The sequence below is a fragment of the Marmota flaviventris genome, chromosome 14 (assembly GCF_047511675.1).
Source record: "Marmota flaviventris isolate mMarFla1 chromosome 14, mMarFla1.hap1, whole genome shotgun sequence".
NCBI classification, from domain to species: Eukaryota; Metazoa; Chordata; class Mammalia; order Rodentia; family Sciuridae; genus Marmota; species Marmota flaviventris.
In genome coordinates this window covers 15,318,028-15,343,270 of record NC_092511.1, presented here as the reverse complement: position 1 = coordinate 15,343,270, position 25,243 = coordinate 15,318,028, and the positions used below count along the sequence as shown (strand labels likewise).

At 42.5% G+C, this 25,243-nt stretch overlaps 1 protein-coding gene across 1 annotated transcript in view; it reads left to right on the top strand.

The window, feature by feature from the left end:
* Positions 1–12,246: 12,246 nt before the first annotated feature.
* Apob (apolipoprotein B) overlaps positions 12,247–25,243 on the top strand; it is a 40,064-nt gene continuing 27,067 nt past the window's right edge. Inside the window, exons 1-15 of the mRNA XM_027937775.2 lie at positions 12,247–12,319; positions 12,670–12,708; positions 13,701–13,816; positions 14,981–15,126; positions 17,005–17,158; positions 17,835–17,990; positions 19,271–19,395; positions 20,048–20,133; positions 21,247–21,466; positions 22,196–22,423; positions 22,661–22,778; positions 22,890–23,036; positions 23,756–23,967; positions 24,239–24,476; positions 25,032–25,208. Of these exons, the coding sequence (XP_027793576.2) occupies positions 12,247–12,319; positions 12,670–12,708; positions 13,701–13,816; positions 14,981–15,126; positions 17,005–17,158; positions 17,835–17,990; positions 19,271–19,395; positions 20,048–20,133; positions 21,247–21,466; positions 22,196–22,423; positions 22,661–22,778; positions 22,890–23,036; positions 23,756–23,967; positions 24,239–24,476; positions 25,032–25,208 (2,235 nt within the window). The remainder of the gene's footprint in view (positions 12,320–12,669; positions 12,709–13,700; positions 13,817–14,980; positions 15,127–17,004; positions 17,159–17,834; positions 17,991–19,270; positions 19,396–20,047; positions 20,134–21,246; positions 21,467–22,195; positions 22,424–22,660; positions 22,779–22,889; positions 23,037–23,755; positions 23,968–24,238; positions 24,477–25,031; positions 25,209–25,243) is intronic.

Here is a 25,243-nt window from a genome sequence, read left to right as displayed (position 1 = left end):
CTATTTTGCAGAGAACATTGAATGAGATAATTTATAAAAATTGGCTTCACAATGATTGGTATTATTTTGGTACTTGATAAATATTAAGGTTAAAAAAATTATAATTCTAAGACTATTTTTCAGTTCCTGATCAGGAGCAGAGAGACAAATTGCTTACCATATCCTATATCTGGTACCCTGCTACCATTTATTTGTGAGGGGCCCTGACTCACTCCCTACCCCCATTCCCAATCTCATCCTCCTCCTTTATACCAAAAGTGACCATTCTAAGGTGTTTGATACCACTTTATTTATTGTATTTATTTGTTACATTATTATTATTATTATTAGTAGTAGTAGTAGTAGTAGTAGTAGTAGTAGTAATATGCTTCCTGTAAAATTGTTGAGCTATTTTGGGTGCTTTATTTCTCTAACCACACATACTTTTTGAAGGAAAATGGAAGAATAGTTTTCAAGGCTTTGGGGACTCCAAAAGGAGCTTGAACTTTTAGAGACCAAGAACTGATCTCTCTCTCTCTCTCTCTCTCTCTCTCTCTCTCTCTCTCTCTCTCCCTCCCTTCCTCCCTCCCTCCCTCCTTCCCTTCCTCCCTCCCTCCTTCCCTTCCTCCCTCCCTCCTTCCCTTCCTCCCTCCCTTCCCTTTCTCTCTCTTCCCCTCTCTCTCTCTCTCCCACCCTCCTCCCCTTCTCCCTCCCTCTTTCTCCCTACCCCTCCCTCCTTCCCTTTCTGTCTCTCTCTCTCTCTCTCCTTTGAAAATGCCAGGGCTCAGGGCCTGTGGCCTCAGGACTATGGCTTTTAGCACCAGCTGACTAGCCACTGCTTTGGAAAGCCCCAGGGAGGAGAGACCTTGATAAGGACTGATCTAGCTCATTAAGCCACAGGACTGATGTCATCCTCTGTCATGCCCCATTAACAAGAGGCATAAGAGGTAACTCAGGGCCACTTACAGGCTCACAGATCCTCGAACTTTCTAAAGGAAGGGTCAGAAGGAATCCTCTATACACAAAAATTAATTCAGAATGAATTGTAGACCTAGTATAAGGCCAAAAATGATAAAGCTCCTAGAAAAAAGCAGGACCAAATTTTCTTGACCTTGCTTTAGGCAATGTCTTCTTAGATATGACACCAAAAGGACAACAACAGAGGGAAAAGAAAACCAGACTTCATCAAAATTTAAAACTTGTGAACCTGCATTCTATCAGATCATAATGGAATGAAACTAGAAAATGATGATAAAATAAATGCTACTCCAACACCTGGAGACTAAACAATATGCTACTGAATGAACAAATGGTTGCAAAAGACATCAAAGAGGAGATTAAAAAATTCTTAGAGGTAAATGAGAACACTGATACAACATATCAAAATCTCTGGGACACTATGAAGACAGTACTAAAAGGAAAGTTCATTGCATGGAGTTCAATCCTTAAAAGAAGAAAAAGTCAACAAATAAATGACCTAACATTACATCCAAAAGCCCTAGAAAAAGAAAAACAAACCAACACCAAAATTAGTAGAAGACAGGAAATAATTAAAATCAGAGCTGAAATCAATGAAATTGAAACAAAAGAAACAATTGAAAAAAACTTGACGAAACAAAAAGTTGTTTCTTTGAAAGCATAAATAAAATTGACAAACCCTTAGCCATGATAATAAGGAGAAGAGAGAAAACTCAATTACTAACATACGTGATAAAAATGAAATATCACCACAGACACTACAGAAATACAGAAGATAATTAGAAATTATTTTTGAAAACTTGTACTCCAATAAAATAGAAAATATCGAAGGCATCAAAAAATTTCTAGAGTCATATGATTTGCCCAAATTGAATCAGGATGAGATACGCAATTTAAACAGATCAATTTCAAACAATGAAATAGGAAATACCAATAGAAGCCTACCAACCAAGAAAACTGGATGGATTCTCAGCTGAATTCTATAAGACCTTTAACAGAGAACTAATACCAATGCTCCTCAAATTATTTCATGAAATAGAAAAAGAGGGAGCACTTCCAAACTCTAAATGGAGAAAAATTGAAAGCATTCCCTCTAAAAACTGGAACAATACAGGGATGCCCCCTTTCACCACTTTTATTTAAAATGTTCTTGAAACACTGGCCAGAGCAATTAGACAGACAAAAGATATTAAATGGATACAGATAGGTAAAGAAGAACTCAAATTAGCACTATTTTCTGATGATATGATTCTATATCTAAAAGACCCAAAAAAATTCCACCAGAAAACTTCTAGAACTAGTAAATGAATTCAGCAAAGTAGCAGAATATGAAATCAACACCCATAAGTCAAAGGCATTTCTGTATATCAGTGACAAATCCTCTGAAAGGGAAATGAGAAAAACTACCCCACTTATAATAGCCTCAATAAATAAATAAATAAAATGCTTTGGAAATAATTGAAAGACCTCTACAACAAAAATTACAGAACATTAAAGAAAAAAATTAAAGAAGACCTTAGAAGATTTAAAAATCTACTTTGTTCTTGGATAGGCAGAATTAATATTGTCAAAATGACCATACTACCAAAAGCACTATACAGATTTAATGCAATTCCAATTAAAATCCCAATGATATTACTCATAGAAATGCAAAAAGAATTCATGAAATTCATCTGAAAAAAAATAAGAGACTCATAATAGCTAAAGCAACCCTTAACAAGAAGTGTAAAGCAGGTGGTATCATGATACCAGACTTTAAACTATTCTACAAAGCAATAGTAACAAAAATGGCATAGTATTAGGACCAGAATAGACTGGTAGACCAATGGAACAGAATAGAGGACACAGAGACAAACCTACAAAACTACAGTTATCATATATTAGACAAAGGTGCCAAGAACATGCATCGGAGAAAAGATGACCTATTCAACAAATGGTTCTGAGAAAACTGGAAATTCATATATAACAAAATGAAATTAAACCCCTATCTCTCACCATGTACAAAACTCAACTCAAAGTGGATCAAGGACCTAGGAATTAATGAGAGACACTGTGCCCAATAGAAGAAAAAGTAGGCCCAAATCTCCATCATGTCAGATTAGGCCCTGATTTCCTTAATAAGACTCTATAGCACAAGAATTAAAATCAAGAATCAATAAATGGGATGGGTTCAAACTAAAAAGCTCCTTATCAGCAAAAGAAACAAGCAGTGAGGTAAATAGAGAGCCTATATCTTGGGAGCAAATTTTTACCACACGCACATCAGATAGAGCACTAATCTCTAGGATACATAAAGAACTCAAAAATCTTAACACCAAAAAACAAATAATCCAGTCAATAAATGGGCCAAGGAACTGAACAGACACTTTTCAGAAGATGATATACAATCAATCAACAAACATATGAAAAAATGTTTAACATCTCTAGCAATTAGAGAAATCCTAATCGAAACTACTCTAAGATTTCATCTCATTCCTCCAGTCAAAATGGCAGCTCTCAAGAATACAAATAACAATAAGTGTTGGTGAGGATGTGGAGAAAAAGGTGCACTCATACACTGCTGGTGGGACTGCAAATTGGAGCAGCCACTATGGAAAGCAGTATGGAGATTCCTTGGAAAACTGAGAATGGAACCAACATTTGACCCAGCTATCCCACTCCTCGATCTATATCCAAAGGACTTAAAAACAGCATATTACAGGGACACAGCCACATCAAGGTATATAGCAGCACAATTCACAACAGCTAAACTGTAGAACCAACCTAGATGATCTTCAGTAGATGAATGGATAATGAAAATGTGGTATATATATATACACAATGGAATACTATTCAGCATTAAAAGAGAATAAAATCATGGCATTTGCAGGTAAATGGATGGAGTTGGAGAATATAATGCTAAGTGAAGTCAGTCAATCCCAAAAACCAAATGCCGAATGTTTTCTCAAGGATGCTGATTGATTCATAATGGGGTCAGGTGGCGGGCGGGCATGGAAGGATTAGACAAACTCTAGATAGAGCAAAGGGTGAGGAGAGAAAAAGAGGGGACATGTGGGTGGAAAAGATGGTGGAATGAGATGGACATCATTACCCTAAGTACATGTATGAAGACACGAATGGGGTGACTCTGTGTACAACCAGAGATATGAAAACCTGTGCTCCACATGTATAATATGAATTTTAATGCATTCTGCTGTCATACATAACAAATTAGAATAAAATTTTTTTTTAATTTAAAACTTGTGTACTTCAAAGGAAAGTAAAAAGACAACTCACAGAATGAGAGGAAAATACCTGAAAATCCAAAACACAGGAAAAAAAAAACTCTTATAACTTAATGATAAAAAGTCCAAACAACCTAAATAAAAATTCAAACTCAAGGGATCTGAATATTTCTCCAGAGGAGATACACACAATGCCAGGAAGAACACTGAAAGATGCTTAACATTATTGGCCTTTGTGGAAATGCAAGTCAATGCCACAGTGAGACACCACTTCACATTCACTAGAATGGCAAAGACAGGGAGAGATAGGAACCTACAACACTGCTGGTGGGAAGGCAAAAGGTTCAGATGCTTTGGAAAATAATCTGGCAGCTGCTGAAACTATTAAACACAGAGTCACCATACAACCCATCGATTTAATTTCTACATACCTAAAGAGAAACAAATAGGTATGTCCATATAAAATCTTGAACACAAATTCCATTAAGTGGAAACAACACAAATGTTCATCAATTGATGACTAGGTACACAAAACATTGTAAATCCATACCATGGAACATTGTTTGGTATGAAAAAGAATGGAATGCTACAATATAGATAATGTTTGAAAGTAGTATGCTAAGTGAAAAGAATACAGATTGCATGATTCCTTATGTGACAAATTAAAAAGAGACCAAAGTTAGATCCAGGTTTGAAGGAATAAGTCTGATTAACTGATCCCAGATTTCTTCGTGGAGTAAGCGAGGACCATTGGGATGGTCATACAATCCAGTGAATACACTAAAAACTACTGAAATTTCACTTTAAATGAGTATATTTTATATTATGTAAATTTTACCTAATAAAATTGTGTTATTTTTTTAAGTCCCTTTCCAGTGTGGACCTTGGAACAGCTAAGATGGTCATTATTTTTAAAAATGACTGTATTAAAAGCTAAGTGTCACCATTAATAAAAAAAGAAATACAATGAAACCCTGATACTAAATAGCATATTTCTACCCATTTTTTGCTTCAGAAACTGTAATAGTCATCTTCTCATAACTATAACAAAATACCTGAGGCTTAGCTTTAAAAGAGAAATTTTTGTTTATGTCACAGTTTTGGAGATTCAAAGTTCAAAATCATGTTTAAGAGGATCTGGTTTAGCCTCTGACAAGGGTGGCAGATGGTGGCACATCATGATGAAGGCACCTATGTGTGGAGACCCTTATAGTATCAAAAAGGAAGTCAGAGAAAGAGGCAGGGGTCAGACAATTCTTTCAAAGGGCGTTCCTCAACGACCTAAAGGTCTTCCTCTTGGGCCTCCAAAGTTCCCACAGCACTTCCCAGTGTCTCCCCAGGGACAAGCCTTTAACATACAGGCCTTTGGAAGACATTCAACAGTTAAACCATAGCAGAGATCAAGTAGCATTGCAGGCTGGGTTCTGGTGGTGGCCTAAGCCCCTGTGCTAATAGAGAAGGAAGGATATACAGAGGGAAACATCAGGCAATCAAAGATGATTTTACAGATATAGAGATACATAGCAAGATTTTTTTTATTTATTAAAGAGTTAAAATATTCATGCTTCAAAATCCAAACAGAATAAAAAAAGAAACACAGAGGAGTCTCCCTCCCACACCTGCCCTCGGGCATCTAGCTCTCCTCACCTCAGACAACTAATATTCCAGTGTCTCCTGTACTTTTTGATGAATGTTTTATATATACAAAGCAAATACATGAAAAGGAGTGCACAATAATGACTATAATATGTCACCATTTGAAATGATTTGGTTTTGACTTCAGAATACAGGTACAGACAGTGTCAGAGAAACTTGCCCCTCATTATAGACATCCCAGCTTTGCCTATGATGGATGGCCTGTGACCCAGATGGAGGACAGAAATAGCAGAAGCTGAGATGCGACCACAAAGCATTGCTATGGCCGTGCTGGACCCATCTGGCCATCTGTAGGCAGGCTTGGAAGTTTTCCTTTTAGGGACTCTTAATTGCTATGCTGACTAGAACATTACTTAATTTCATCAATTCCATCAGTTAGGCAGCCCATTAATGGATGCCCAGGTATTCTCAGATTGATGAAACATCTATATTGGGAGAAGAGTTGGATTCAATAGCCTATGCCCTTTTAAGACCCTAAACCTCTATAATTCTATGTAGTTAGAAACATAGTAATATTTATTCTAAATATAAACCCACAAAAAACAACCAAATGTTTCACTTTTAATGAGCAATAGATTGTAAGAACTACCCTAATATCAAAGATTCATCTCTATAAAGCAATCTATAGGCAATTTTATGAAGTTTAAATAGACAGTACAAGGAATATTAGACAGTAGAATATATAGAGAGTAGAAGAAATATTCTTGATTATAAACTAGGAGACCCCTGTCCTATTTTCATGATAAAAAAATATTTTAACCAAATTTTAATACAAAACAATAAAAACTTTATGCTATGTATGCCTCAGTTTCTCTATTTATGAGAATATTCATATAGAGTAGGTGTCTGAGATGCTCTCTCTGACTCCATGAATTCCTGTTCCTGTATCTCCCTTCACAGCTCTTGACAAGGAGAATTCAGCCCAGTACTCATGGCCTTCTGTACAATCTAGTTTTAATGCCATATGTACTGCATTTAGTGCCAAGTATATTATGTGCAGTGTTAGAGTAACCCCCAGTTAAATCAAAGATTTTAATTAGCCTGGCATCTCTGTCTCTGGCCCAGGCACAGCCAACTGTGTTCCCACCCAAATCCCCCATCTCACATTGAACTTCTCCATGGACTCCAGTTGGCTGGCTATGGCCCAAATTGTCAGATGCATTGAATATATTCTCAGCTTTCTTCCACTGCTCTTTCAGAAATGCCACTCACTCCAGTGACCCAGATCCTACCCACCATCCAAGATCCAGTTCAAGTCTTACCCCTCCAGGAGCCAGGAGACCTTCCCTAGACAACTACAGTCTGTGTCAACCCCAAAATTTAAGCATTTTACTTGTGGTTGACTGTGATACGTGATTAAACCCTTCTCCTCATTTGTGAGCTCTCAGAGGACAAGGTCCAGGGCCTCCATGACACTTGAAGAGAATCAGCAGTCATGTAGGAGTGGGAAGCTTGTTTATCCACCCAGCATTCTACCCTCAGCACTGGTCTCAGCCTTCTGAGGGTATTATGTTCTGGGTCTTAGTCTTGTGAGGACATAAAGAAAACTTATAAAAACTTAGTAAAGAGCAACTGGCAACACCAAGTTATATCCAAGAGAGAGGTTTTCCAAGGTCAAGGCCAGGATGAACCCTAAAGCAAGACTTGAGGAAGAACTTCCTCAGAGTTATGAGTCGATGTTCCCCAGTACATCCAGGAGAGCATGCCTTCTCCTCACTTGGAAATCTGTTTAAAATTTACCTCCTGGACACATGAGTGTAAGTCTGTGTAAAGTAGGCAGCCTTCCAGAAAATCCAAATCCATGCTCCTCAATGATCCTGAATCCTCAGCCACAGCTCCCAACCACCCTGAGATTCTGGCCAGTGTAACTTGTACCTTTCTTTCTTAAGTCACAAAATTTCTATAGAATCACACAGGCCTCCCAGGTCATCTAGTCCTTCCCTGTCACACAGGTGAGGGACTGACAGCATCTCAAAGGCTGTCCCATGACCCTTACTCACAGGTCCTGCCTCAATCATGCATTCTGGGTATAAACATAGGCAGCAGCACCCAAGAGTAAACAGAAAGGTATATAGGAAGGAGACCTATCTCACAAGGACCATGTGACGTTTCAGCCTTCACTCTTTAGCTGTGCTCTGCCTCACCTGGTGCAAGAGGTCAGGGAAGGAGAGAGAAGCAAGACACAAGGTATCAACTACACATGGTGCTTATCCTGAAGATCAGGATAAGTTGACAATGTAAGTTGACAATGTAAGTAGGTGAAAGTTTTTAAATGTCACAAGAGAAAAATATAAGTTCAGAGTAACGAGTCATGTATAAAGAGCCCTCATGATCCATTGTCTTATATAGAAATTGACTGACAAGGAGATCAGGGTCAGAATATCTTACTGGGCTGGTTCCAAAGAAAGATTCCTTGCAGGAGGTGAGTCAGCTGGAGCTGGCCATGGGAAGGTGGAATGAAAGATCTGCATAGTGAAGGGAGTGACAATTCATATGTGTAGGACCTTGCTCCACACTGAATCCTCTTGACCTCTGACTCCTCTCCCCAGTAAGAACTGCTCAACATTCTGACCTTATCTCTTAGATAGCAGAATGAGGGAATAGGACTGTTTCTTTTTGCTTTCATGGGAGGTTAATGCATGTGCAATGTCTGCATTTGACTGACACGGGCCCACTTAGCATTTTTCACCTAAGTACATCATTTTTTCCTTAACATTTCTCTTGTGTGTGTGTCTATGTATGTGTGTGTACACATGCCAACATGCCTTCTCAATGGCATGTTCAGACCACACTGAGTATGATTTCATCTACAAATTCTTGAAATTTACTTTCCAGCTTCTGGGTATTGTTTGCAATTATAATGCTGTCATAGGCAGAAAAGAGATAGGCTAATTAATCATTGTCAATACTGGTCCCTATTTGCCAGATGAATTTTTTGAAGACCATGGCTAGGAATAATTTTTATTTTCTTGTTTTATGTCACTGAAAGCATTTATTTAGCATCATGGTCACTGTACATAAATATCTTTGAAGCAATGGGGAATAACTAAATGGAAGATTCATTCATTATATTCAGCAAATTATGTACTGAGTACCTACTTCAATATGTGAACTACACTAAACTCAGAATATTGGGCTGCTGGGGATCTTTAATAGCTTCTATGGTTCCCTGAACTTAGCCAGGACCCTTCATGTCACCTGCAGATAGGCAGAATGGATAGTTTTGCTTCTAGAGACTGTAACTGGGACATTGAGCGTGATCTAATTCCTTGAAATTCCACTAGTCAGGTGGCTTTCTAATGGGCACCCAGAGCCCTGTGATTACTCAGATTGATGGTTCACCCAACAGGACTTTGCATTCATGAGCTGATAAGTCACAGTGTCATAGCAACTAGCTGAGATTCATCTGCATGACAGCAGAATGACAGTCACTAGTCTGATAGCTTTGGTAAGGCCTCCATTTGCTCAGAAAGGACAGTGATTTCAAATCTGAGGAATCATCAGAATTGGATGCTCAGTCACAGCTACACAGCACCCTTGTTCTGGCCCTTTTCCACTCCTGCTCCCTTTCATAGGCTCTGGCTTCCTCCCTGTGTTCTGTTAACCTCTGTTTATATACAGGTTGTGGTTAGCCAGCTCACAGAGTGCCAGCAAACACATTCCCATGTAACACACAGAAGGCATAGTGACAGTCACTTTGCATTAAGTACCTCTTATTTCCTGGGCATCTTGCTAGCTGTTTTATGTTTACATAATTGTTTTACCTGATTTGCACTGAAATTCCTAGGTGGTAGATAGCATTAGTCCTATAAACATACAGAGTCCTTCAGGGGATGTCACTTGCCCGAAGTTGCAAACCTCACAAAAAAATCCAGCTAGGATTTCAGATCAGTTCTTCCTGAGTCTAACAACCACACTGACTTCCTTTACAACTGCTGACTTCTTGGCACCAGGATTTTCTCTGTTAAACAAGTACCTTATACGCAAAGATTTCCTGATTCCTAATCCTATCTTAAGTTTCTCCTAAAACTGATCATTATCCTTTGATACCCAGAACTTGTTTAGGAAAAAGAACTGAGAAAAGTTCTGCTTAAAGGAAAGGGGATGAAGGGGGGCATCTGTGGTTACACACAGTAATATATTTGCAAATAGCTTTTAACAAAGGATATGAGTATATTTTATAAGCTTAAAAAATTTACATATTTACATATTTATCCTTACAGTATTTCTGTGGATGTACGCAAGTTATCTCAGCAATTGGCCGTTTGCTCTGTGCTCCTGTATGCTGAATCCTATTGAAGGATGAGTACCCAACCCAGGAGACATTTTCCAAAGGCCATCAGGGAAAGAAAGGGAAGCTGAACCGAGCATTTTGGAATCTCACGTTTTCTCCTTCAGAGATGGTGACTGCTCATGCTGGGGTCTTCAAACATCTCACAGTGTTTCCCTGCATTGAAGTTATCAGATTCATTTGTAAATATCAAATTGTAAAAATTATGTTTTCTATTGATGCTGACCTTAGCATCTATCATCCAACAGAGAAATCCCAAACTTGTGCTTATAAATTAATGTTAACCATCTCTTTTTGGTTTCTCTGCTTCTAAATATTCTTGCCCATTCTCCTTGAAGTGAATATGCATGGGAACGGGACCATTTCCTCAAACACTGACAGGGCTAGTCCTGTGGAAAGTCAACCCACATAAAATAAGGCACATAAAATACTGAGAAATGGTGTTTCTAGGCAATTACTTTTCCAGGCCTTTCATATTGCATGAAACCAGCGGTACACATTTGGCCAACCTTGGGTTGAGACCACTGTAATATCCACCTTTAACAATGATGCAAAGCAACTGATCACTAGAGAATTCAGGGACACCCAGGGAGTTTGTGACTACAGACAATACCTATAAGAGATGTGGAGGCCCAGGTGTTGCAAACAAGACAAACATCATGGTATGTCTCTTCTGAGGAAACAGGTGCTTTTATACATGAATTGACCTTTCTGGAACCATCTGCATGCCATCAGAACATTTAGACATGCCATCAGAACATTTAGACAATTTTACAAGTAGTTTGTTGCACACATCTGGATATAGCTTACAAGTCAAACAAAGCTGACACTTTGAAGCAATAAATACTGACTTCCCTAATGCTTCCAAGATACAGTCCCTATTACTCCCACTCCTTTCCTCCTGGGTTACCACCTAGTCTCACTGCTTAGTTAGTGCCCCTCCAGCAATTTTAACCACCACAGTTCAGTGTTCTTTACATCCTACCTTGATGGAGTACCCACAGTTTCCTGTCAATGCATCTTCGCTTCACAACCAGATAAGAATGCCTTGAATTAAGACATAACCAGGCTCAGACATTCATCCATCCTGTCAATAAACCTTAATGATTGATCTTGGGTTAGTGAAATCAAGACTGCCGAAATGTCTATACAAACACAAGTTCCTATAGCCAGGAAGAGGAAGAGAGGGCAAGTTTTCTCTGGGTCCCATGACCCAGCACTTAGAATTCTGAGAAAGAAAGGATTCCTGAGAAGGTTCTGGGCTATTGGTAGGGAATGTGCTCTGTTCACACCTTCCCACTGGGGCTCTTCATTGGCCTCTCACTATAGGAGGAAAGTGGGCAGATGGGGAGCGGCCTCCTCTCCTCAATTTCCCAAGAAGACCCTGCCCAGGGGTCACTCTTGGGAGCTATCTCCCCTGGAACCATCTTCACTGGGTTTCTGAAAGACTAGGGCACCTGGACTCAAGCTGGGCCTGAGAAGGTATCCACCCCTCAGGGCCAGTGCCCATCACTCATCAGACCTTCCTAGTTTCCTCCCCTCAGCCACACGTACTGATCTGGAGTGGGCCTTCCATGCGGACCCAAAGTCCACCCAAATGGAAAAGGACTAGGAAAACATCTCAATCAGGAGTTAAGAACTGGTTTGCTAAAGGCTCCAGAGTCAGCGGGAGGGGAGTGGATTTTGTCCTTGTGATCGGCCAGCTCCCCAAGGCAGCCAGCGCAGGCTGGCTCCTCAGGCAATAAGCCCACTGCCCCCACCGCCCACCTCCAAGCCCCAGCAGGCCAGGCCAGGCAGGAGGAAAGCTCCAGGGCGACTGTCGCTGGGTCTGAGATGAGCCCCCTCCCAGGCCTCTCCTCAAGGCTCAGAGACAAGCCCATGTGGAAAAGCAAACAGGCCAGGGATGCGCCCTTTGGACCTTTTGCAATTCTTAATCCAGGGCCTCCTATAAATAGGGTGCTTGCGCGCGGGCGTGCAGTCCCACCCTCCCCTACTGCCCGCGGAGCCAGTGTAGGTCTCAGGGCAGCCTCTGAAGAGCCCCTGGAGCCAGCAGCGGCGCCAGGCCGTGGCCAGGCCACAGCCAGGAAGCCAAGGAGCCTTCTCACCCACTCATCCGCCATGGGCCCGGCGAGGCCCGCGCTGCTGCCGCTGCTGCTGCTGCTGCTGCTCCTGGACACTGGCGCCTGGGCCCGTGAGTAGGACGGGGTGCAGGGGGAGCCCCGGGTGCGGGCTGCAACATCTGACCATGACCTAAACCGGAGCAGGTTGAAGTCCATGGCGGGGCCGTGGCTGGGGCAGCTTGGGCTTGGGTCAGAGGGAGGGCAGACACAGGGCTCACAGGCTCACTGGGACAGGGACCAGGACCAACTGACAGCTCCTCCAGACTCCGGATAGGATGGGCAGGTGGCGGGCCTGGGGCCTGAGCTCTCCAGACCTGCTTCCTGCAGGAAAACAAGACCTACACAGTGGTCCTCCCTGTCAGACCCCAGGACCTCAGTAGGACAGGGAAAAACCCAGTCTCTTTTTTTTCTTTTCTTACAGAAGACGAGGCGTTGGAAAATGTCAGCCCAAGCTGTTCAAGTAAGGCATTTCTTCACTGGGCATGGATCGGCACCCCCCACACCAGGCCAACTGCCCTTTTAGACCTCTGGTCACCAAGGCCACCTCACTCTACATAGTGTTGTATGTTCAGATTGGTGTTTGCTGCTCAGACCCTAGGAAACAAGTGCTTTGAGCCTCTGCCCACCCCCAAGGGTCTCCACCCTCATCTACCAGTCCTTTTGTCCCAAAAATTTGGCCTGGGGATGGGGAAGGGAAGGGACTGCCACTCTGACAGCCTTATGAACACTTTAAAGAGACATCACTGTCCTGTTTATCAGTTATTAATCATTGATTCAGAGTGTGTGGGGATGAAGAAATACTGACTTTAACCTTTGTGCAAAAATCCAGCCCCCCACCCCTTGGTGTTTACCTGACCCCTGGAGGTCAGAGGAGCTGGCCTTGGGCAGTATTCTATGTTCTCTAGAGAATGCCTGAGCTGACCTCTGATGGTGCCACACCGCCATCTGGTGGACACCTTGAATCACTACATTGGGCTTATGCTGTTCCGTCTCAAATTTATAAAATTTCCTCATAGTGGAATCCTCCAGAAATTTCTTCTTCTTAAAGTTAACCAGATATCCCTAATGCCTAAAGAAATTTGCCTAAGGTATTTGAAATAATTTAAAAAATAGTCACATAATTTTGGTATTTTCAAGCTGAGAAAAGTACTATCCCTTTGCTTAGTGCTGTCAAATCTTAACTTTTTCAAAGTTCTCTTCTATACATTTTGGAGCCCCATTATTTAATGCCTGGCACTCTCTTCCCTGTATCTCAGATGATATGTTCAAGGAAACCCAGCTAATTTAAATATCAGGTTCAGCAATGCTTAATTAACATAATGTAAAGAAAATTAAAAATAATTTGAGCTCAATTACAATTTTTTTAATTATCTATACCACCACCCCTCTCTGCCCAGAACTGACTGCCTGGGGAGAGCTATTTCTGATATGCAAACTTATTTCTCATTTTAGAAGAGGCAACTCGATTCAAGCACCTCCGGAAGTACATGTATAACTATGAGGCAGAGAGCTCCAGTGGTGTCCCTGGGACTGCTGATTCAAGAAGCATCACAAAGATCAACTGCAAGGTATGGAGGATGGGCACTGGAGGAACCTGGAGCCCAGGCTTGCTCCACAGGTGCCCAGAACTGGACCTTCCAGGAGGTCCCAGCACGTGCCAGAACTGTTGTGACCTCAAAGTGCTAGAACTGGCCCTCAGCTTGTAAGTCAGCCACATTGCTGAGAAGCTGTCCACCACAGAAAATTTTGCCCGGAAAAAAACATTCTTCCTTTAATTTCCATGCTACAATTTGAACACATGGTCTAGATTTACCAGAAATGTAGGACTACAGATTTCAACACAAGGGAGGCCCGGTAAGTAAGCTAAGAGAGGTGGGCAAGGTGGTATTTACAATCAAAGTCAAACTGTTGCTAGAAAGAAATGGAAAAAAACTTAACATGTAAACATGTAGTTCATTCTAAAATGAAACCTTGCTTATTCTTGAGACTGGCTATAGTCCTGTCCCTGTCCATATGGAACAGATCAGAGGGCTACTGTCAAGGTTTGTATGGGGAGGAGGAGGCAGGTTGAGAAGCTTCCCTGTTCTCCATAGGGCTCCGTAGTCCTTGTCTGTGCTGTCAGATGAGGTAAGCATTAGCCACACGTGGCTATGTAAATTAAATAAAATTAAAAATTCACTTCTTAGTCTTATTAGCCACATTTCAAGTGCCCAATAGCTGTTGTGGCTCATACTACCATATCACACAGTGCAAATATAAAGCTACCTGTCATGACAAAAAGTTCTTTGAATAATGCTGGCTAATGCTCTTTCAACCGCAGCTGTATGTGAGACCCTCAATAGGCCCTAGAGGATACAGTTTTCGGGTGACATGAAGGAAATATTTGCTGTGAAAACCAATGATAGCCACTTCCTACTTCCTATTTTTCTTACTAAATTCTTACTTTTAGTCTTCTGTCTTCTAACTAAGTGCACCAAGTTCTTTGTAACTGAAGTGAATAATTTAAAGCCAATAAAAAGACATCCTCCTTCCCATGCATAGGTGCAAACTTAAGAAACTTGTTATCCTGAAAGAGGAAAAGACCAAAAATAGGACAGAGCCTAGGTTGATGCATGGAGACCCATGAGAGAACCATTACCCCGGTGCCCTAGTTAGACATGAAGCTCTGGGTTGTGGGAAATCTCTTCGTGCTTGATAGAGAAACTCAGTATGCTGCTACCCTCCATTCTCAGGTCGAGCTAGAGGTTCCCCAACTCTGCAACTTCATCCTGAAGACCAGCCAATGTACCTTGAAAGAGGTATATGGCTTCAACACTGAGGGCAAGCCTTTGCTGAAGAAGACCAAGAACTCTGAGGAGTTTGCAGCCGCCATATCCAAGTAAGGGTGGACTCATGCATTTATATTTCTGAGCTCTTTGCATCCCTGGCTGTGTTACGTGAATGCCTGCTTAATCATATGTGTGTCCTGTGAGGCATGATCATGTGTGTTCATGTTAGGTGCCTGTGAGTATAAGTGTATTATAATCAGTGTTCACCATGGATCAGGAAACTGCAGAATTTTCAGAACTATCTAAAAGAGGAAAAAGCATTACTTACCCTCCCTTAGTCAGGTTGCCTTAATTATCATTTAAATGTGTTTCTAAAAGATCTCATGCTTTTAAACTCTTTGAGGCAATTTATTTAAACAAGATGGTGGCAAAGGGTCTTTAGTGCCAACATATAGTGGCACAGGGTCTTTTCAGTGGGAGGCAAAGGGGCACAAGGCTTTAGTGGTCCTCTACCCAGGGTGGCATGCAGCCACTGCATACCAGAAGGCCAGGACTTTGTTTACAACTGGCATCTCTTCTGACACTCCAGCACCTGTGTTGTAACAGCCATTAAATATTTTTAACATTATCTCTGCTTTGTCCCTAATTACAGTATAAGCAGTCAGTTTGTAGCATAAAAAATTCTACCCCTGCCCATCTTTCAATTTGCTAACATCAGAAACCAGTCCTTTCTCTATGAAAGAGGCTTACGTGGACTCTTCTTTCTTCCATCCAAATACCTCACTTTACCTGAGATTCTGATGTGCATGATGGGAAGGGGTTTGGTGGCAGGAAGGAATAGCAGTTATTTTTTAGTCCCTTACTCTTCTCTAAACACAAGGGACTCTTAACTCTCGATCATGAGGGCTTTCTAGGCCTGCATCACCATGTCTGGAATTTTCTGAAAGGTGCAGAAATACAGGAGAAAATCCTGGTCTCCTTGTCCTTCTAACTTAACTAGAACAGGTTCAGCCAGGCCCTCAGGCACCCAAATCATCCTCAATGAGAAGGTTCTAAAACCAAAGTCAACATGAATTCCAGACATGACCTGAGAACATATAAAAACAAATGTATGCTCAAATTCATTAGTAGTCAGGAAATGCAAATTACTGTTACAATAAGATAGGGATTACCTCACGCCCATCAGACTGGACAACTTTAAAACAGCAATGGCACCTGTTGCTGGTGAGCCAGGGAGGAAAAGTCATTCCCACACATGGCTTGTGGGAATGAGAGCCACAGGGTGATAGCTATTCCAGTTGAAAATACTTATACCCTTTGACACAGCAATTCCAATCTCTGGGACCCAAGCCCATGAAAATAAAAGCAGTAATGCATGAAGATGAAGATAAACACATAAGGATATGTATTTCAGTATTGTTTGTGTGGCAAAAAAAAGGGAAAAAAAGTCCAGTAAATGCCACCAAATGGGGCAATGTGTTGAATAAACTATATATAACAACAGAATGGAATGTTTATACAGCTTTTGAAAAAAGAATCTTTTAGAGCTTACCAAGCGACTCAGGGTTTTCCTAGAATATAATTAAATGAGAAAAACATGAAGGGAAGTATGCATAATACGATTCCATTTGCATAAAACAAATAATTACAACATCTTTATGTATCTGTGTTTGTACTCACAATCTATGTAGAATTGTATGAACAGGGAGATATGAATGAAATACCCACTCGGGTGTCCATACTGGTGGGTGGAGAACAGACAGGGAAGAGATGAGCCCAGCAAAAAAAAAAAAAAAAAAAGTAAGAGTAATAATGACAAAACTTTACCTGTTTGTGTACTTTTTTGAAAATATGTATGTGTGTGTGCATATATTTGTAAAGAACTGATGTTAACAACTGAGAAGGAGCCTGCCAAGCAGAAGCTTCCTTCCAGCAGGCTCAAAGTGGAGAGGGAACCTTTCTGTGACCACATGCTCTCTCTGGGACAGGTATGAGCTCAGGCTGGGTGTTCCTGAAGGGAGGCAAGTCTTCCTTTACCCAGAGAAGGGTGAACCCAAACACATCCTGAACATCAAGAGGGGCATCATTTCTGCACTCCTGGTTCCCCCAGAGACAGAAGAAGACAAACAAGTGTTGTTCACGGTGAGAATTTAGAAAGCTGAAAACCCTCTAAACTTCACTTCCCATGTCAGAGACCAGTCACATGGTACCTGAAATGGATTGTTGGCTTGGGTTACATAGGAGACCCTTTATTTGGTGTATAATACCAGAACCTGTGGTTCTTCCTGTCCCTTGGGGTCATTGATGGACATCCCAAGCAGGTCAATCATGTTGGGTCTAATTTTAAATCACTTACTGGGACTCCTGATCTCTCTATCTATGTTGGACTTCTTCCCCCTCCAGTTCCCACATGTTACAACATGGTAAAGTCTGTGTGTATTGCAGACTCCAAAAAGATTGGAATATATTGCCAACCTCTTTCTAAAAATGTCAGATTTCAGCATAAAGAGAATCCAACTTTCTTCAGCCCTCTGAACATTTTTCAGTCCTTCCTGTGCTCTGAGTTCTCAGCTCCACGGTGCTTGGAGAACACAGAGATGCATCCTGCACAGGCCTTTCCTCCAAGCTGCTCTTCACCTTTTCTTCTCCCCTAGCCCTGGCTGGCCAGGCACCAGCAGTGCAGGCAGGAAAAAAAAAAGTCCTTCCCAAATCTACATTCATTTTGCCTTTGCTCTCAGGCTTCTTTCCCAGCCCTTCCCAAATACCTAAAGGCTTTTCCCATGTTGAATGCTCCTGAATGTGTCTTCTGCTCCCACAGGACACCGTGTATGGAAACTGCTCCACTCACGTTACCGTCATGACAAGGAAGGGCAATGTGGCAACACAGATATCCACTGAGAGGGACCTGCAGCAGTGTGACAGCTTCCAGCCCATCAGCACGGGCGTCAGCCCACTCGCCCTCATCCAGGGCCTGGTGAGCCTCATACCAGCCTGCAGTCTGCCCTGAGCAGCATCCTTCTTACAAACCCTCAAGAATGTTCCAGCTGGTAGGGACCTCTGAGAAGATCCTGCCCGGCTTGTTCCTGAGCAGGACACCAAGGACCAGGCACTAGAAGGACTGCTAAGGCCGCACTGCTTTTTATTAATTGTGCCAGGACTAGAATCAGGCCAGAGCTCTGTCCTTCAGTGGTCCTCCTGTTGTGACACTGAACCCTCTGCCATCAATTGAGTGTGATGATGATTCATCCCTGAGAAGGCAAAGTCCTTTGCTGTTGCTTTCTGTGGGCGAGCTGGTTGTCCCAACATCTGACCTCTATTAAGGTCCTAAGGCCTGTGTTCACTTTTCTCCCTCATCCCAGCCACCTGTCCTTATACACTACGTGTGACCCTGACCAAATCAAGGCCCACTGGCCTCCTGCCTGGGCCACCCACTCAGTATTGACCTTCTCTGCTGCTAGCTAGGTCACATAGCACCACATGACCTGAGTTTGCCTAACCTCTTGTCACATCATCCAGAACATGAGGCACAGGTTATCTCAGTAAACATGAAAGATGAGCAATCACTGCCCTGCTGGGCCATGTTCAAGGTCCTTGTCCTGGGGACTAAACACAAAGAGTCTGGTGACCATGGGGGCCATAGTCAGAGGAGGCTCAAGCACTGGTTTAGGGTGTTTTCAGAGAGGTTGCTCTATGTTTACTCCTACTGAGGGAGGGAAAGTAGTGGGTGAACCATGAACCTTACCCTGGAGATGCTTCCAGGCTAATGCAGAAGCAAGGTTCACATGCATGCCCATAAAATACAATGCACAGCACACCTGATAAAGTAGTCAACTGAGCAGTGTAGACAAGCATTTCTAAGCCTGAGTAGGAAGGATGCAGCATTTGCACGTAGCTCATTAGGCAAAGTTATGGAGGATGTGGAGCACAAGCCTGAAAAATACAACGGATGAGCAAATGGGAGAGAGCCAAGGATAGGCTTCTAGGCAAAGAAAACCTAATAGGTAGTAGCATGTGTGGCGTTATATGGGGGCAGATGGGTATGTGGGACATAAGGCATATACATGTGCAGGTTGAGAGCTCTGCTGAGGTGAAATAAGAAGAGTCCACAGCCTTGAGCATGCTGACTTTTACTGAGCTTGTCTAGTGGTGCAGGACTCCCATTCTCCTACCTTGGAGGAAAATGACTGTGACAGAAGACTGAGGTCCAAACCCCAGAAACTGTTCAAAATGCTTACTCTCCAACCTCATGCACAGGTCCGCCCCCTGTCAACCCTGCTCAGCAGCAGCCAGTCCTGCCAATACACCCTGGACTCCAAGAGGAAGCATGTGTCGGAAGCCATCTGCAAGGAGCAACACCTGCTCTTGCCTTTCTCCTACAAGTAGGTCTCCTGCTGCTCCCCCAACTCATCATCAAGGGGTTTATGTGAGCTGAACTCTCCTGTGCCCTTGTCCAAGCTAGGCTGTGCCTGGGTGGGAGTTATGAAGAGGTACAATGCAGAGCCCATACCTGACCTCCTTTTTAAGCAAACAGGCAATTTGACAGAAAATTCTTAGGCATGTGAAACAATTTTGAAACCAACAAAATACATCTCAGACTTTAAGGGCCATGGACCCAGAAAATTAGGTAACCATTGCAGGATGCCCTGGTTAGGAATAGTTTCATGGAGGATTTGGGATTTTTGACAGGAGACTTGTGTATCCAATCAGTTTTGAATTAACTAATGTTTATTAGGTAATTACTGTATTCTTGGCACTGTGCTGTGGGAGATATGAAGAATTTTGAGGCTCAGTGTTAGTCCTTGCCCTCTGGGAACTCCAGGCTGATATAGGATATAAGATACATTTGACCTTGAATGTGACCAGGGGGACATGGGTGCTGTTCATTAGGGAGTGAAAGATAGCTAGATTTAACCATGCTCTGAAAGGTGGGCAAAATAGGGCAGTAGTAGAGATAGGAACTTTGACATGAAAAGACTAGTGTGTTCTGGGTTGGTGGCCCTTCATGAGGCAGGGTGCTTCCTCTGTTACCAGGAATAAATACGGGATGATGACACACATTACACAGACTTTGAAACTTGAAGATACACCTAAAACCAACAGCCGCTTCTTTAATGCAGGTAAGACTTTATGTCCTCATTGGTGCAGGGGAGTCTGTCCAACAGGTGCCAATCACAGCTTAGCTCATGGTTGGGCCCTGTTAAATGTCTGCTGTGTTAAAAAGTGAAGCAGACACTGGAATTTGGCTACTGAGTAGGTAGATTCATTTCAGAACATCAAGGGGTAGTGGGATAAAGAGAAGTTGCCAAAGCTGCTTAGGTTTCCTAAGTCAACCGTGACACCTTTGGAGGAGTTGACAGTCTCATAGACTCTGTGACTAGACTTGTGCCTGTCCTGGACCAGATGGAAAAAGCGGGAAAAGATCTTTAGGGCCAGACCAGAGAGTAATCCAAGGAACAGAACTTCAGAGACCTCTACTCTAACCCTAGCCCAGCATTATATTCTACATAAATCTGTCAAAATTCTTGCTTGTGCCTCACCTCATTTATTTGCCTATGATATTAGGTAGTAATGGCAGATGAGTTTATACCCATTCTGTGGAGGGAAAATGGACAAACAGGGAGGCTTAGTGATGTAGTCAAGGTCCCAGAACCTCAAAGGTGTGTAAAATGAGCATCCAGGTCTAATTAAAACCAGGACTCTGCCCATTATTTCACAATTCCATGCCCACCTTCACTCCTCTCCGTATACAAGTGAGGGCAGAAAGATGGGAAGACTGCAGAAGGGTCTCTCCTCATCAGAAACTGCTAGAAGGTTCAATTAGAAAGACTGGTGGTGAAACCACTAGTCCAGCCTCAGCTGTCACTGGATCAGTTGCCCCATCTCCTCACCATTCTTTCAGGCAGAGGTAATTTGATACCAAAGCCAGACAACCTGGATTAAATTCTAGCTCTGCCTCTTAGTTCAGAGAGCTCTTGTGTAAGGACTCTCAAAGTAAATTGCTCACCTCTGGATCTTAGCTCCTTTTTCTTAAATTGGGGAATAATACCAACCCCCAGGGATGCTGTGGTGAGTCAATTAACAACACCTAGCCCAGAGCCACATAGCTACTAGGCATTAAGAAGACAGTTGTTTTCTTCTCTTTTCTACCTGCTAGTACCTCCCTAGTTTCTATTAGCTGAAGACATGGTTGAGATGTAGAAATAACCAAGAATTCCTTTGGCACTTTCTAGGTACTGAGAAGGTGGGTCTGGCCTTCGAGAGCACCAAATCCACATTGCCACCAAAGCAGGCCGAGGCTGTCTTGACAACACTCCAGGAACTGAAAAAGCTATCCATCTCTGAGCAGAATGCCCAGAGAGCAAATCTCTTCAAAAAACTGGTTACTGAGTTGAGAGGCCTCAATGAAGAGGCAGTCAAATCCCTCTTGCCACAGCTGATCGAGGTGTCCAGGTAGGTCTTCAGTGGTTGCAGCTCAGTCTCAGACAACCTATGGAAGCTGTCAGAACTTTTGGACTTTGGTCAGAGAACCTCAGGAACCATTTAATATCAATCTAGTTAATCAGTCAAACAGTTAATGTCTTCTGGGCAGAGAAATATCAGCTAAGATGCTTAGAGTTTCAAGGGCAAGACACACACACAGGGCATTCGAGGAAGATACGCATTTGTGTGTTAAAACCAGAGGGAGGTAGCACCTCTCATTTGATGAGTATCTTCTCATCCGTGCTTCTAGAGGGTTCCTTGAAGAGTGTGAGATAAGAAGTTTGTGCCCTCTGGAACTTACAAGCTAGAAGGGAGAGAGCTCAGGCAAACAAAATAATGTGTGTTCTCTGTACTTCAAGGGACGGAATCCAGGTGCTCTGAATGTCATAAAAGTTGCTGAGGCCAGAATGGACTAGGCCAGTGCTGGCCAGGCATGTTCTATGTCCTGACCAAAGGGCAGTGATAACATGCCCCTTTCAGCTTGAGGCCTAGAGGTTGTTCTTCAGATTTCTCTCACAGTGTTTCTCCAGTGGAAAGACACTTCTTAGGGAAGGATCATGGTTCTTGGGCTCAGAGTTGGATTTTGAATTTAGACAGTGAATAAGAGACATAGGGCACTCCTGGAAGTGGTCACACCACAGACCAAAGAGGGTTCACCACCTTGATGCTGCTCTGTGTAACTCTCTCTTTTCTTCTCAGCCCCATCACTTTGCAAGCCTTGGTTCAGTGTGGACAACCCCAGTGTTACACTCACATCCTCCAGTGGCTGAAAAGTGAGAAAGCTCACCCCCTCCTGATAGATGTTGTGACCTACCTGGTGGCCCTGATCCCAGAGCCTTCCACACAGAGGCTGCGAGAGATCTTCAACACGGCCAGGGAGCAGCAAAGCCGGGCCACCCTCTATGCACTGAGCCATGTGGTCAACAAGTGAGTCTCTGCACTGAATTTCTTCTCCACCTGGGAGCAGAGGAAAATCCCGCCTCTCTGTACTGACATGACACCCCTCCTTCTACCTTCTAACCCTAGTGCTCACTCTTTTCTACTGGACATTTTGAGAAGAACAACTTGGAATAAGAAATCAACAAACACAAGTTTGGATTTTAAGAAAGCTCATCTATGCCTTCCAAATTAAGAGAATGTTAACACTCTTCTCTTATTCTGTAGCTATCATCAGATGACCCAGGAAATGACCCAGGACCTTCAGGACATTGCTGATTACCTGTTGGAACAGATTCGCAATGAGTGTACTGGGGATGAAGATCACACCTATTTGATCCTGAGGGTACTTTTAGTCTTTTGTATAAGATGCATCATTTCAGCAATGCCCTTCTTGAACAACCTTTACTCCTCCTTCTGTGCTGTGATGAGTTCTTATTTCGTTTCCTCAATGCAGGTCATTGGAAACATGGGCAGAACTATGGAACAGGTAATGCCGAGACTCAAATCTTCAGTCCTGAAATGTATCAGAAGTGCAAAGCCATCGCTGCTGATTCAGAAAGCTGCTATCCAGGCCCTGAGGAAGATGGAACTCAGAGATGAGGTAAAGTGCACATGGGTGTTTGAAAGTGAAAGTCCATGCTGATCAACAAGGTCTGGGGAAGTACAAGGGGAATGAGGTTCTAAATCCTGTTCTTGTGCTGACTTTCTTTTACTGTTTTCTCATTGCAAAACTTCAATGAGCCTATTGACTGCCTAGTGGTATATGGGATGAGAAACATAGTCAACTTGCTGCTACTCCTCTCTCACAAAGAACATGAGATTTTTGCTATATCATGTCCTACTACCAGATTGACCATCACTTTTATTTTGAGAAAACATACCTGATTCTCCAGTGGCACCAAACTGAGATAGTGAACCTGGTCCTCCTACCTTAGGTGGCAGAAACTCCACAGCTTTTGAAATCGCCTTATTTTTTAGCTCCAAAATCTCACTGTGCCTTCCCACCTTCATTCTTACATTGAAATAATTTATGACAAAACAATTTTGTCTTCACTTAGTAGCAGATCGCAAAACAAATAATCACTTGGTCAAAATTTATGTGTTCTAATGCAATTGATTTGAGCACATATTTGATAGGAGTCTTCTGAGAACCCAGCCTTGAGCTGGTTGCTTTAAGGAACACTAGCAAGAAGATTCAGCATTATTTGAAGAGTTATTAGAGAGAGATTAGACTTGTGTTAAGAAAGAGCTAGCGGACCATGCCAGTATTGGCCAGGCATGCTCTGTGTCCTGATAAACAGTTGCCTCTTTTGGCTACAGGTCAGGGGGATCCTTCTCCAGACTTTTGTGGATGGTGCTGCTCCAGTGGATAAGCGACTGGCTGCCTATCTCATGCTGATGAGGGGGCCTTCCCAGGCAGATATTAACAAAATTGCCCGAATTCTCCCACGGGAACAGAATGAGCAAGTGAAGAACTTTGTGGCATCCCACATTGCCAACATCTTGAACTCAGAAGAATTGGATATCCAAGAGTAAGTCATCCCTTGCACCAATCTGCTACAGAGGGCCCTGGGTTGGAATTCCAAGTCTCCATTCGGGCCCAGGCCCTGTCTGTCCTTTATGGAGTGTGCTTTCTTCTGGAACGCATGTGAGTGTGCAGCAGACCCTGAGCCAAAGTCTTGGGGCAAATGAAACCCATATATTTTAGTAGCAATTGGAAATCCATATTTGCTCAGGATGCATGAGATGATGAATAAGTCACATGGTATGTTGGCTCAAAGTATATCTCTTCTTTTCATCTAGCCTGAAAAATTTAGTGAAAGAAGCCCTGAAAGAATCTCAACTTCCAACTGTCATGGACTTCAGAAAATTTTCTCGGAACTATCACCTTTCTAAGTCTGTTTCTCTCCCATCGCTTGACCCAGTCTCAGCCAAAATTGAGGGGAATCTTATCTTTGATCCGAATAATTACCTTCCTAAAGAAAGCATGCTGAAAACAACCCTCACTGTCTTTGGATTTGCTCCAACTGACCTCGTCGAGGTATGTGTGAGACTAAAGAAGAGTCTCAAGTTCTCTTGCCTGGTCTGTACACCACAAATACAAAGTCAGGGGAGCTGTGAACCAGCCTGGGGAGGAGCAGGAATCATCAAGGGATTGGTACCTTCATTTTGAGGCTTTTCTTTCCTTCCTTCCTCGCCTTCCTCTCTGTCCACTAGGGGTCATCTGAAACATTATTCCTTATATTAATGGAAATGTAGATGTCTCAGAGAAGCCCTTCAACTCAAAGTCCAACGAAATACTTGAGCTAACCAATCATTTCTGGTTCAAACCCTAAATCCTCTCCAAGTTCTGAATCATCAGTTTAATTATTTATCCTCTCATCCCTGTCTTTTCTAGAAAAAGGCAAATGAGTTCTACCCTTCAAGAGTCTAGTGAAATTTAAATAGAGAACTTCTGTGAAATGCTAAGCCCAGCTCCTTCCCTGCAGTGTTCATCAAATACGTTTTTAATTAAGTAGACATAAAAGGGGGAATGGGAGACTGATGTATAGCCAGAACACCCAGTGGCATATTCTTGCTTGATTTTCTTTCTCAGATTGGCTTAGAAGGAAAAGGCTTTGAGCCAACACTGGAAGCTCTTTTTGGGAAGAAAGGATTTTTTCCAGATAGTGTCAACAAGGCTTTATATTGGGTCAATGGTCGAGTGCCTGATCGTGTGTCCAAAGTCTTGGTGGACCACTTTGACTATATCAAAGAGGATAAACATGAGCAGGTATGTATTGGATATGTATTCTCTCAAGGAAAGAT